The sequence below is a fragment of the Vicia villosa genome, linkage group LG1 (genome assembly GCF_029867415.1).
Source record: "Vicia villosa cultivar HV-30 ecotype Madison, WI linkage group LG1, Vvil1.0, whole genome shotgun sequence".
NCBI lineage: Eukaryota > Viridiplantae > Streptophyta > Magnoliopsida > Fabales > Fabaceae > Vicia > Vicia villosa.
Genome location: NC_081180.1, coordinates 116,353,840 through 116,368,520, shown reverse-complemented (window position 1 = coordinate 116,368,520; position 14,681 = coordinate 116,353,840). Strand labels below are relative to the sequence as shown.

General features: G+C 34.6%; 1 protein-coding gene across 1 annotated transcript; it reads left to right on the top strand.

Moving 5' to 3' along the window:
- Positions 1–6,466: 6,466 nt before the first annotated feature.
- LOC131643942 (sucrose synthase 2-like) lies at positions 6,467–12,066 on the top strand. Its single transcript, XM_058914314.1, has 15 exons — positions 6,467–6,765; positions 6,847–6,979; positions 7,924–8,075; positions 8,191–8,383; positions 8,480–8,598; positions 8,719–8,935; positions 9,109–9,204; positions 9,312–9,485; positions 9,612–9,728; positions 9,836–10,002; positions 10,299–10,523; positions 10,665–10,986; positions 11,074–11,318; positions 11,393–11,531; positions 11,637–12,066. The coding sequence occupies exons 1-15, from the start codon at positions 6,668–6,670 to the stop codon at positions 11,673–11,675; spliced, it is 2,436 nt and encodes an 811-aa protein (XP_058770297.1). The 5' UTR covers positions 6,467–6,667; the 3' UTR covers positions 11,676–12,066.
- Positions 12,067–14,681: the final 2,615 nt, after the last annotated feature.

The following is a 14,681-nucleotide window of genomic DNA, read 5'->3' as shown; positions in this document are numbered from 1 at the left end:
ATTCATAGTTATTTTATTTAAACCCCTAAAAATTCACAAAAATCATTTTTACCTTCGATTTTATTGTTTACTTCAATTTAATTAATTAGGTCGAGAGACCAATAATTAATTAAATCGATTGTGTCCCGTCAATTCAATTTTCGCCCTAATCAGGGTTTGTGACGAACATTCCAATACACTGATATATTTCTTTTTCTATGCCTTTTTCAGGATTAGCAACATGATTCGCCCCGAGTGCGCGCCTTCAACAAACCTCAAAGATAAGTATTCTATTCTATTTAATTTTAATTATACTTAAATTAATTTACTTTTAGGGTTTGCTTTGCCTTCACCTATTTTCTGCCTTGTTTCAGGGTCAATCCTAAAGGTGCCTAATAACCATATCAGATCAAATTCGAATCGAAGCTAAGTATTCCCTATTTATTCATTATTAGTTTATTTTTCTTTCATTCTATTTACGTTAACCCTGATTATCTTCGAATTAATAATACACTCACGCCTTGTCCGTTTCCTTGTCTGTTCTAATGATCAGAGTCAATGTTTCTGACAAACCCTTGCCCTCAACCCTGTCAGGCAAACACCAAAGCTAAGTACATTCTCTCTGTTTTACCTTTAGTTCATTATTTTATTTTTCTTAATTAATGAAGTCTGCCCTCGAATCGATAATGCACTCACCTTCTTTTGTTTGCCATTTTTTCTTTCTTTCAGGGTTTGTCAAATGCCAAAGCTATGTCATTGGTAACCCTAAATCTTTTCTTCTTTATTTTATTTTATTATTACTTATGCCAAACCCTATTAAGGGATCCGCTGGTTACAATTCCCCTCTCCTCCGCTGGTTTCATTTTCCCCCTTCCCTTTATTGCTTTATATACTGCGTGGTTAGTAATTTAGGGAGTGCAACTCTGAATCAATTAGAATAACTAAACACAAGATAATATAATCTGAATTGAATCACATGATTGGTACACACACGCACGCTTTTTGGGTAACCCTCTCTGTTGCCTGTTGCCTGTTGCCTTTGTGTTTTTGCAGAATAAGCCTCGTCCCTCGAATACGAGGATACCTCAGCCTGTTGCCTCGATGATTAAAAGGTCACGACCCTAATGATGCTGCCTTCGACACACAAATGACCTCGACCTTCGGATGTTGCCTACGGAAAAAGGCTGAGGTATCTTCTAGCCGCCTACGAAATGGCTTATTCTGATCCTTGCCTTAGACTACCTGCCCTTCTATGGCATGGGACAGTCTTATGGCAAAGGATGCTTCGATGACCCTTCAACCTCCAAACGAAAGGCTTCCTGCCCTCTTATGGCAAGGATAGACCCTTTCATTCTGAAAGGCAAAAAGAGACCTATCATCTGAGTTTAAGGTAATTGCCCCTAATTGCCTTGCAATGCTCAAACCTTTTTATATTCTTTCTCATAATTTTTCGAAAGGGCAACGCTTATTCACAAGCTAAAGTCCCTATCTCTTTCATCTACATTTTCTGAAAACGAGCAAGCAAAGCAATTAAGAGCCCATGGCAAACCATGGATGCAAAGGGTGCTTTACACCTTCCCTTTGCATAAATTACCCCCCGAACTTAGATTTCTTTAAAAAGGTTTTTTTTCTGTTTCTTTTTGCCTTTCCGAATTTGTTTGGATAAAATAAAAGTCGGTGGCGACTCTTGCTTAACCGCGACATTTCGATCGATAAAAAGTCAGTTCACCGTATTACAATACTAAAATGTAACTACTATTTGCCATGAAAAACAATATGAAGATTAATTGGGCATATATGATTCTACGTCACATGGAGTATTATAAAAGTTTGACAATTGGTTATCCTTATGCAAGGGAAATCACAAAAATTCTAGCCGCTTGTGGGATTACGTTGCGTCGAGAACCCTCTAAAAATATGGGTCGGAGAAGTGTTATCACCAGTAGCACTTGCTTAAAGAACATGGGGATTTTCAAAGATGTTGATGGGATCTTTAAGCATACGGATGCAACCGATGCCTCTGTACCTCCTCCAGCTCTCGAAGGTAGATATTCTCTTGAGCTCATCTACAAGTCCAAAATTGATTTCAACACTATGTAGTAGCTATTTCAATTTTTTTTTGAATCTGAACATTTTACAAAACACATTCTTTAACCATTGCTTCTTTTCATTGATTCACACAAATTCATAGAGGTGTTATGTTGTTATAAGTACTCATAGTTTCAGAAATCAAAACTCACCTTTTTCATAGCAACTTGAAATCAAATACTCATTCATTTTTACACAAGTGTTCTTGATCCTTGAAATTTCATAGAGAATTTTTCTGCAATTGTTCCCATATCACTCCAGAAAATTCTTCTCATATTCATAAACACTTGAGCACTAATATATCCTTATAAATTGCTCGTTTGGAAAAGAAGATCAATCTTACTGATTGATATATGTTCGTCAACTTTTATAACTTAAATTATTTCTATATTTATTTGTTGCACCTTGCTGTTCAGGATTGTTAGAAGCAAGAGAATTGATTATTGGGAGGATTGTTCTCATATCAATTTGGTTGATCACAAAAGAATTATTCTTGTAGATCTTGTTACTCTTATACAAGTCTTAACAATAATAAAATCTCTTTCATGTTGAAAGGGGACTGGATTACTCTCGAGTTGTGAGGGGAGCCAGAATATATCCTCGTGTTCTTTATTTTTCTGCACTTACTACTTTGATAAATATCACCATAAACCAAAAAAATAACCAGCTTCATTACATAAAACCAGAAAAAATTTAAAGTATCTAATTCACCCCCTCCTCTTAGGCGCAATCTGAACTTACAGTTTGGGCGTATGAGGAAGGCCATACGCGTATGGGATTGTGTCATACACGTATGAGCCTGCTTGTGCTGAATTTTTGTATTTTTGCGATTTCTTTCCTGATTTCGCATGCAATGTAATTTCTAATGATTCATGAGGTAAAATTGACTTAGATAATTAGGGAGTAATGTAGGTCGCATATAAGTGGGTAAAACATACGCGGATGTTGTAGAATTCCTTAAATTGTGTAAATATCCTTACATGAATTACATTAAGTATGTGACTCACATGTGGTCGATGTGGATCGTGTTATGTACATTATATTGAATCATGAATATTTGTATGTCATGCATCATCATATCGTGTTATGTGGAGATGAGCCTAGGTGGAAATCTCTGATTTGTGTCTAGTCTCATTCTGGCTCCAAGTGGGAGTCGAGTGGAGATAAGTCATAGTTCAGGGGAACGTACATGGCTTATCCAGATTTCGACGGGAATCAGGTTTGTATGAATGAACCATATTGGATGTGTTGGTACCACATGCATAGAGTCATGATAGTTGAGTCACATTGCATACATTAAGAAATGTGGACTATGTATAGTGAAGGTGCATTATATTGTAATAATAATTGTGTGGACATAAATTGTTATTGATGTGGTTTGTTTGTGAATACTACTCCTTAACATGTGATCTATACCATTTAGTTATTTGAATGATTTCTCACCCCTTTTTTGTTTTTGTGTTTGTGCTCCTTAGGGACTACAAATGATCAGGTACCTAAATAGTTTCTTGGATGCTTGTGTTGCTATTTGATTGAGTCTTAGGAGTCGCTCTGATGCGTAACACCGGGGAGATGAGAATTATTATGCTTTGCTTTCTTTACTAATTTCATTTTGTTACATATCATGTTTGGGATTTAAAGTGGACCACAATGAGGTGAAAATTATTTATGATGAGGTCTGTGTGCTATAAACCACTTTGTTTCTGTAATCTGCTGCATGTTTTCTAAATAAATGTTATATGAAGTAATTTTTATGTCGTAAGTTTTAAGGGATGTGGCATCCTGCTTTACTATTTTCTAATCAAGTTTATAAATATTTTTATAAATAAATAATGGGAAAAGTAGGGTGTTACATTATAAACCAAAATAGTGAACTTATTCTCACCCATGCGAGGAACTGATGAAGGATGTGCATTTTCTATCGTAGGATTAACCAATCAACACAGAAAGATGACTACTCCGACTATTACTAGATTTCATTGGTATTGTGGATCACGAGAAGACAATGTTCATATTCTCATTTAGACTATTGCATACTAGAGGATGTCCTTTGGTTTGTGTAACTCTCCAACAACTTTCCAAATGTGCATGTTTTCTATTTTCTTTGTCATGATAGAAAACATTATTGAGGTATTTATGGATGACTTTTCTGTTTTTCGCACCACTTATGATACTTGTGCAAAAAAATCTTGAAATAGTGTGTTTAATAATTGTGTGTTGAAAATGTACAAGTCCAATATTTCTAGGCAAACACTGGTATTATTGGCCAAAAAGACATGATGTATAGAGCTTAATCTTACTTGGTTATTTACACGGAGCCCGAAGTTTAAATTGTTTCACCATTTTTGCATCTCTCAGAACGTGGTTCTTTGTTATTAGTTTTTTTAGCGGCACTATGAAATATGGAGCATGCATAAATTGTTAAATTATTGAGTCATACTTAATTTTTACTAATTCTATTACTACAACCTTCGTAGACCTCAATAAACTTATCTTATGTTCAATAATATTTGTATTCACTTAACATGTTACTCACTTAACTGTTTGATAGCCCATCTCTCCTAAGAACTTATTTATTTTAAGGCATGGACAATCATAAAATTTGTTATGAAAAATTGAAGTTAACTGTAAGCTCCTTTTTTCCCTTGTGTTACACCCACTTATTCATCAGACTAGTGACAACTGTAAGCTTCCTCTTCATGCTTGGTACCTTGATGATGGGACCTTCATAGGGGATTCAGAGGAGGTGACTAAAACCCTTGATATCATTAGGGAGACCAGTCCAAAATTAGGTATCGAATTGAATATTGATAAAACTACGATCTTTTAGCCTTCGTGTGATGATACTAAATTTCGTGGGGAGTTGTTTCCTTCGAACATTAGGAGGTCGGTGTTAGGGATTAAGTTGTTTGGAAGGGTTATTAATCGAGACGAGGTTTTATTGAGGGGTTGTCCATGAAGAGAGTGACAAGATGTGTTGAGCTCATGCATCTTCTACCACAACTAAGGTATTTTCAATGTGAGCTTCTTCTACTTCGTTCTTGCATGAGTATCGCCAAACTCTTTTTTAGCCTTAGAATGTGTTTACCTAATCATAGGGAAAAAGTAATTATTTGGTTTGATAAAGAGTTGACAAGCATGGTTGAGACATATTGATTGGTGGAGGTCCTTTATTTGGGAACCTTCAATAGAGGGTGGCTTCTTTACCTATTAGAGCCCGTGTATTAGTTTTGCACTTAGAACTAGAGGTTGCCCCGTAAGCGTTTGTGGATTGTATGGTCCAATCTTGTGTATTACATGATCATATATTGCGAGACAGTGAGATATATGGTATGGCCCTTGATTTCGATAGAGCTTTGGATGGTCTTAGTGTTGTGTTTCTAAATTTTGACCTTGGCAGTTTTACTAGAAATCATCCCTCTTAAAACACATGATTTGGCGAGTGCTGTTTTTAGTAAAAGTGTTTAGGACATGGATGTAAAGTTTGACATGACCACAAGACGGAAATATGTTTTTGGTTATTTGCAAGCAGCGCATACTCAAGATTTTCTCCTTACTATCACTATTGGCGATCTAGGCCAGCATATGTCCCTGGTAGAGTATCGTACCATCCTTAAATACCGATTTATGATTCTCTTATTTCCTGTTGATGAGGTTTGCCTTGTTTGTCGCAAGGCGTGCTTGAATACATTTAGAGAACACAATATTCATTGCAAGGAGCTTCTAGGATTCAAATATCGACATGAATTTGTTAGGGATGCCTTATTTGCTATATTTAACTGTGAAGAGATAACTGTGAAAAGAAAGAGATGCTTGTGAATTTCTTGATTAACCCACATGAGGGGAGATTGGCTCTTAGGTCAGTAGATATTATGGTGTATGGGTGGGTAGGAGAGAAACATGCATGTGTAGATTTGGTTGGGGTTTTCCCGCTAGTGGGAATGATGATTGGAGGTTTTACTGTGGGACAGACAACTCTCAATGCCGCTTCAAGTAAAGTGACCAAGTTTGATAAAGCGTGACCGACAATCAACATGTTTTCATATCATTTGTCTTTGACACTTTTGATATTTTTAGCACAAGAAGCGGTGAATCTTTTACCGATAGTGCAAAAGCTCATTAATAATAATGTTGTGTCACCTAAAACGATGAATATGATTTTTAAAATGATTGGTTTTGTAATATGAAAAATAACGATAAATGTAATTTTTAAAATGATTGATTTTGTGATTAAAAAAAAAAAGATGAATGGAATTTTTGAAAAGATTTGTTTTATGCTATTTGTGTATCTAATCTAATCTTCATTATATAAGTTAATTTGCATATGAAAATATGATTTCTCCATAAAATGTGAGAAACTAAAATCCCATATCCTATATTTTAACATAGAGGAATAAAATCATAAATGAGGCAAAATTGAATTGAACCCATTTTATTGATCAATAAATTTTCTGTCTTGAACTCTAAGCTCGAAAATACCGGCTAGCCGTAGAACTCTAAACAAGATGATGAAAACTTCGTGTGACAATCATCGCGTGAGATCCAAGCATGCTCAACACGGCACCATTCTCATTCCTCCAAATTTTACTCTCTCATCACCATGTCTCAACCCAAGCTTGCAAGACTTCCCAGTATCAGAGACCGAGTAGAGGGTACTCTCTCCGCTCATCGTAACGAACTCGTTTCTCTCCTCTCCAGGTAGCTATTCATTCTTCATTGTCGTCTTTTCAATTGCGTAATTTAGTCTTACATTTTTTATGTTGTGTTTGAATTTTGAAGGTATGTAGATCAGGGGAAGGGGATTCTGCAACCACATAATTTGATTGATGAGTTGGAAAGTATTCATGGTGAGGGTCAGGCTACTGAGGATCTTAAAAATGGGCCCTTTGGTGAAATCGTCAAGTCTGCGCAGGTGAATAGCATTTTCGAAACACATTTCCTGCCATGTAATACGTAGATACTTGATCTCTAAGGAATATAATGATATAGTTTGAATCAAATCTAGTTGTAGTTTGATAGTGTATCAATTAGCAATGTTGTACGGTACAGAGTGTTAGGCTGGAAAGAACCAACACGAAATAAACTAAGTGAAGCTGTTGCGTTGGATGTGTGGTAAGATTAGAGAAATAAGATTAGAAATGACAATATTGGAGAGTGTTGGGGTAACACCTATAGTAGAAAAGATGGTGGAAACTAGACTAAGGTGATTTTGGCATATATAGAGAAGACCGGTGAATTAAGCAGTAAGAAGAGTAAATGAGATAGAGGGTGTTAAAACCGCTAGAAGTAAAAGAAGATTTAAAAAAAAAAAACTATAAAGTAAGTATTTAAAAAGATCTTGAGATAAATGAGCTGGATAGAAGCATGGTTTTTAATAGAACATTATGACGTAGACTATAAGAAGCATGATTTTTAATAAAACATTATGACATAGATTATAAGAGAAGTTATCAAGAAAGATCTCGAGATTAACGATTTGAATAGAAGCATGGTCTTGGATGAACATTATGGTGAAAGTTGATCCATGTAGCCGACTCCACTTAGTGGGATAAGACTTGGTTGTTGTTGTTTTATGACGTAGACATAGTATGATTCATGTAGCCGACCCCACTTAGTGAGAACAGACTTGGTTGTTGTTATTGTTGCAGTAGTTTGATAGTGTCTACAAGTGATTTATCACTTTATCTACTAAATAGTATAATAGTCTAGAAATTTAGCAGATAACATCTTCACAACTGTAACTTTCACTTATAAAATTTGAAACTTGCTTACTTTGAACACCAGCATTTCACCACTAGCATTTCACCTGAAAAATTAAATATGGAAATAAAATATAGCATGTGATTTTTGTGACAGGAAGCCATAGTTTTGCCTCCTTTTGTGGCAATAGCAGTTCGTCCACGACCTGGTATTTGGGAATATGTCCGTGTGCATGTTTTTGAACTTAGTGTGGAGCAATTAAGTGTTGCTGAATATCTCCGCTTCAAAGAAGAGCTTGTAGACGGAACGTGAGAAACCCTTCGCTCAACTTTTGCAATAAGCAGTAAACTTTCTTACCATGTGGAGTAAGAGTAACGTCATGGCTGTTTACCTGACTGGTTTTGTTTTTATTTTACTCAACAGGGATAGTGACCGTTTTATATTAGAGCTTGATTTTGAGCCATTTAATGCCTCATTTCCCCGACCAACTCGCTCGTCGTCCATTGGCAATGGTGTTCAATTTCTCAATCGTCACCTTTCTTCAATTATGTTTAGAAAAAAGGATTCATTGGAGCCATTGCTTGATTTCCTCCGAGCTCACAAATATAAAGGCCATGTAAGCTTGTTGTGCTCACAGCAGTTATAGTTTAAGGAATTCAACTTGAGCCTGCATTTTTTTCTTTCCCAACTCCCACTTATGATTATGGTGCAGGGACTGATGTTAAATGATCGTATACACAGCATTTCCAAACTCCAGTCTTCTTTGGCCAAGGCTGAGGATCATCTTTCTAGGCTTCCACCTGATACACCCTATTCTGAGTTTGAATATGTGTAAGATTATCATTGATAAAAACCAGTTAACATGTCTTCGCCCCCTTACAGATTCATGTGAAAATTTTAGTTGTACTGTGTAATCAAATGTTTTCAATTTTTTCTATTGTCTAATTGTAGATTACAAGGAATGGGTTTTGAGAGAGGTTGGGGTGATACAGCTGAACGGGTTTTGGAGACGATGCATCTACTATTGGACCTTCTTCAGGCTCCTGATCCTTCTACACTAGAGACTTTTCTTGGGAGAGTGCCTATGGTGTTCAATGTTGTTATATTATCTCCTCATGGTTACTTTGGGCAAGCCAATGTTCTGGGTTTGCCTGATACTGGTGGGCAGGTATTCTTATTGATAAGTATTATTCATAATATATTGCATAATAATATTTGATCTGGACGTATGAATTTTGTTCATTGTCCTTGGCCCGCTTTGCTAGTTCTCAATTATGTCGCATTGGTTTGAGAGAATAATGTGTATAAGCACCATCTTACATGAGATATTTTTGTATGCAGGTTGTATATATATTAGATCAAGTGCGTGCCCTTGAGAACGAGATGCTCCTTAGGATCAAGAAACAAGGACTTGATCTCACACCTCGAATTCTAATTGTAAGTGTACAATGTCTTACACCAGTTCTTAAACTTTTACTTGGTTGGTCTGTGGTTGAATTTTTTTGTCTGTTGAAGTCAAATGTAGTTTCATTTTTGTTATGAAGGTTACTAGGTTAATACCTGATGCAGAGGGGACAACATGCAACCAACGGCTAGAAAGAGTCTGTGGTACTGAACATACTCATATTTTGCGAGTTCCTTTCAGATCAGAGAAAGGAATTCTTCGAAAATGGATCTCAAGGTTTGATGTCTGGCCTTTTCTCGAGACTTTTGCACAGGTAAATTTCATTTTATATGTTGATCTGTTTCCCTTGTTATGAACTTCTAATTAGGAATCAATGACTTTTTATCTCAAATGTGCTAGTCTTTTCCATGTAACTATTGGTAATTTAATGTGCCAACAGGATGCTGCTAGTGAAATTGCTGCTGAATTACAAGGGTATCCTGATTTCATCATTGGAAACTACAGTGATGGGAATCTGGTTGCGTCCTTACTAGCTTGTAAAATGGGAGTCACACAGGTTCTGTTCTTTTTTCTTTTCACTCTTGCTTTTCTATGGAAGTGTGAATCTCATGTTATCTTCTACTGATATTGAAACTTATTGGATTTAACTATCCATATTTGTAGTGCACCATTGCCCATGCACTGGAGTTAACAAAATATCCAGATTCAGGTACTTATTGGAGGAAGTTTGATGATAAATATCATTTTTCATGCCAGTTCACGGCGGATCTAATAGCCATGAATAGTGCTGATTTTATCATCACCAGTACATATCAAGAGATTGCAGGAACGTAAGTTTTCTTGATATTCACTGTACTTCATGATTTCTGATTGCTCCCTGTGATTTTGCTAAATGATATTTTTCCTTATATATATATAACCATCGTATCTTTTCTTTTGCAAATTGTGAGCTCATGCTTATATTTCATTATGGAATATGATCTAGTCACCAATTTTCTACATAATACTCTTTGAATATTCACTTAACGATCCGTGGTGCTAGTTTTCATTTTTTTGAATATTTTTGTTTTTTCGTTATGCTAATGCTAGTTACTTTATTTTCGCATCTTTATCCTATTTCTTTCAGGAGGAATACTGTTGGCCAGTATGAGAGTCACACTGCTTTTACTCTTCCTGGGCTCTACAGGGTTGTTCATGGCATTGATGTTTTTGATCCTAAGTTCAATATTGTCTCTCCCGGAGCAGATATGTGCATATATTTCCCCTACTCAGAAAAGCAGCGAAGACTTACATCTCTGCACGGTTCAATTGAAAAGTTATTATACGATCCTGGGCAGACCGATGAATACACGTGAGTCTTTCTATTGAACAAATTTTAAACATTTGTTAGAAATGTTATGCAACACCTCACTTTTTCATTTGTGAATTTATGGATATGAAAAGGTAAAAATGCTGATAGCATTTAGCTGATGTGTTGATTTTTGGTTGCAAGTGGTACACTGAAAGATCGGTCAAAGCCCATAATATTCTCCATGGCGAGGCTAGACCGAGTAAAAAACATTACTGGGTTGGTAGAAAGTTATGGTAAGAACAGCAAACTGAGAGAACTGGTCAATCTTGTTGTAGTGGCTGGTTACATTGATGTAAGCAAGTCCAGGGACAGAGAAGAAATAGCAGAAATTGAAAAGATGTATGATCTCATAAAAACATATAAATTAGATGGTGATTTTCGATGGATTGCTTCCCAAACAAATAGAGCACGTAATGGTGAGTTGTATCGCTACATAGCAGACACAAAAGGTGCTTTCATTCAGGTATCTACCGTCTAGTCGTCTACTTACTGTTTTTGTTGAACCCGCAGATATCATTTGTAAATTATAACAATAATGATCTTAATGCAGCCTGCCTTTTATGAAGCTTTTGGGCTTACTGTTGTGGAGGCCATGACTTGTGGCCTTCCCACATTTGCTACTTGCCATGGAGGCCCAGCTGAGATTATCCAGCATGGTAAATCAGGATTCAATATTGATCCTTATCGCCCTGATCAAGCTTCTGACCTATTGGTTGAATTCTTCCAACGATGCAAAGAGGATCCAAGTCATTGGAATAAAATATCTGATGGTGGTCTTCAAAGAATTTATGAAAGGTATAAAGTGATTTTGGGAAAAAATTTGGAGTTTTTTCATAGGGACACTTCATAATTAAGCAAACAATATTCAGGTACACCTGGAGGATTTATTCTGAAAGGCTTATGACACTGGCGGGAGTGTATAGTTTCTGGAAGTACGTCTCCAAATTAGAGAGGCGTGAAACTCGACGATATCTTGAAATGTTCTATATCCTTAAATACCGAGATCTGGTGAGTGATCTTTATGTCCTATGCCTAATAACAAGTGTGACAGAAACAAATGAAAGATAATACTAACATTGTTTTCAATTTTTTTGGTCTAAAACTTCAATCCAGGCCAAATCTGTTCCGCTGGCAAAGGATGATGAAAACTAAACCTAGGGGCATCTCTCGCAGTCAACAATCAACAGTATAGTCGAACAATGTAGATACAAAATTTCTGCTTCAAGATGGTAAATAGATGAAATTATGTGTCTAAATTATTCCATGTCTTATAACTGGAATATATGAGAGTTTCAGGCAATATAGTCTATGTTCAAGACTAGATTTTGGATTAATGATGGTCATTCCAGAACCGTCTCTGAGAGGATTCGAACACGGTATCTTAAAGTTACAATGCTAGCTCTTAATTAGTTGCTTCACCTTTTTTGTGGATAGTAGTAAATGTATCCAGAGCACCATATGTGTAATAAGTTGAGGTTGAGTAAAATTTTTAGTTTTTCAGTTTCTTTATTTTTTTTCAAAACTACTCATTTTCTATTTCTACTAAATATAATCAATAAAAAAGTATCAAAAAAAAAATAATAAAACCAATTAATAATGGTTCATCTTTGATTTTTGCTTATATTTGCTTTTTGTTCAGTAAAAAATTAATTTTATCTGGATTCTCATTTTAAATGCTTTAACACTCTTATTGCTTATTGATATTCAAATCCAACAAATGCTTTATTGAAGATCATAAATGTCTTGTTTTATCTGCCTCCTTCTCTTTTTGTAAAAAGAATATGTTACTCTTGTCTTGGCTTGGGTGATAGAAAAAGCTTTCATTGTCAATAAAGATAAAATAAATAGAAGTTTAATTCCCGAAGTTCAATTCTATTCCTAGTTAAGACCTTCAAAATATTAAAGAGGGATAGATTGCCACAATTGTTAGGAATTCAAATGGAAGTTTATCGGTTCATTGATCACCTGCTATCATAAGGTGAAAGTCATCTTGGTAGGGAGCATTAAAGGTGCAATTTGATTTACTAATTCATTATCAATCTAATTCTCACCCACTAAAAAATTAGATTCAATCCTTCATTTAAAGTTATGATGAATCTATCATTTAACATATTTTAAATATGGGTTATGCTAACATGTGCCCTTAAGAATACTATAACTAGAAAAAGTTAAAAATAATTAAATGCAATAAAGTCATATTTAAAATTTCGATACATTGAATGCACGCTTTCCAAAAAAATATTTCTATAAATATCTTATTAACTTCTGCCCTTGGGGCACATGTTAGCTTTTCCCTTTAAATATTTAATAAGTTTGTTTTTATTACGACAAAGTCTTATCTCCTTGAATATGGGTTCGGCTTAGTGATTACTCCCTCCGTTTTTTATTATAAGTCGTTTTAGACTTTTCACACAGATTAAGAAAAATAATAATTGTTGTATGAAAATGAGAAATTATGAAGGTTTTTACAAAATTATCCTTCATTAATGACATGTGGAAGATAAATTTATATAATTGAAAAGAAAGAGAATAATAAATATTTAAGGATATAATAGGAAAAATAGCATTAATTATTCATTGGAATTGTAAAACGACTTATATTAAAATACAATTTTTTTTTCTAAAACGACTTATAATAAAAAACGGAGGGAGTAATTTTTATCATAATTTCAACACCTTTCTTAATAATTTTTTTATAGCCTTTTTAAGTCTTCTTGAAATTGTTTGTATTTTTTTTATTTTATCTATTCTCCTCACTATTTAACTTATAGATCTTCTTTTTACATGTTCAAATTATTTAAATTTATTTTTTACCATATTCTCTACTATAAGCGCTACACACGACATTCTCTCGATTATTTTTATTTTGAAATTTTTCTGTGGAGTCTTACCAAACATCCACCACAACATTTTTATTTCTGTTACACTTATTTTATTTTTTTTGGTAGTAATTCTTAACGGCCAAACGTGGAATTAATACCATCACATTTTTTTATGAGCTCACGTTGAATTTGAGTGCAAAACCCTTTTCACATTGATAGTGTGAGTGTGGCATTAAACTCAACAAATAAATTAATGCAGGAATATATGTTCACAAGTGAAGCATGTGCAAGCATGAATGAACTTAACACACATCAGAGTTTTCACGTTAGAGATTGGTTAAATTATATCCATACCATAGTGTTATTTATGTAGACACGGATTGGATTTGGAGGAATGTCTTTGGGTCCCAACAATAAGGCTTTGGAATCGTTATGCCATAACTTAGGGTGGTAAGTACCTTCCAGTCCCCACCTCAACTGACATTTCTGACAGATATACCAGTTCTTTTGCTTCTGCGTCACATGTTTCTGCCAAACACTCTCTCTCCACTCCATCACCTTTATTTTCAACGGTCAAATACCCGTTTCTCTTTTTTCTACAGACCTATTACTGCTGCCTAGTGACTACACAACCATATTATTAGTAGTGTATCTTTTTCTTGAGAAAATAGTATACCACTGGGCACTGGCTATGTAAGTATAAAGAGAAATTTTGATCTTATTTTTTGTTTACGTATAAGATTGGAGATACTAGTAAAAGGATGGTAAGAAAAAGACATGAAAATAACATTTTAAGAGAATAATTAACATAGTTTTTATATTAAAATAATGAATTTTTTAGACAAAATTAAAATAATATGTTAAAACTCAAATACTTTAAAGTAATTTTAAAATTGTAAAATTAATTCTGATTTTTGAGATATTTAATTTTTTTTAAGTATAATTAATTTTGCCTTCAAAATTAATTCTACTTCAAATTAAAATTTGTAGTTTCTAAAATTAAACATAATATTTCTTTTTATAAAAATTTAAGCATAATATTTATTCTGTAATTCAATTGACTTTTATATAAATGTATCTACACACAAATCAATTCTACTAAATTCAATTATATTAAAATTAATTATATTCATCATCAATCCAAACATACATTTAGGGTCTGTTTGGTTCAAATGAGGGGGAGGGGAGGGGAGGGGAGGGATTTTAATGGAGGGAAGGGAAGGGGAGGGGAGGGATTTTTTGTAATTATATATATGTTTGGTTCAAACGAGGGGAGGGGAGGGGAGGGAAGGGATTTCGTTTAAAAATATGTTTGGTTCACGAGGGGAGGGGAGGG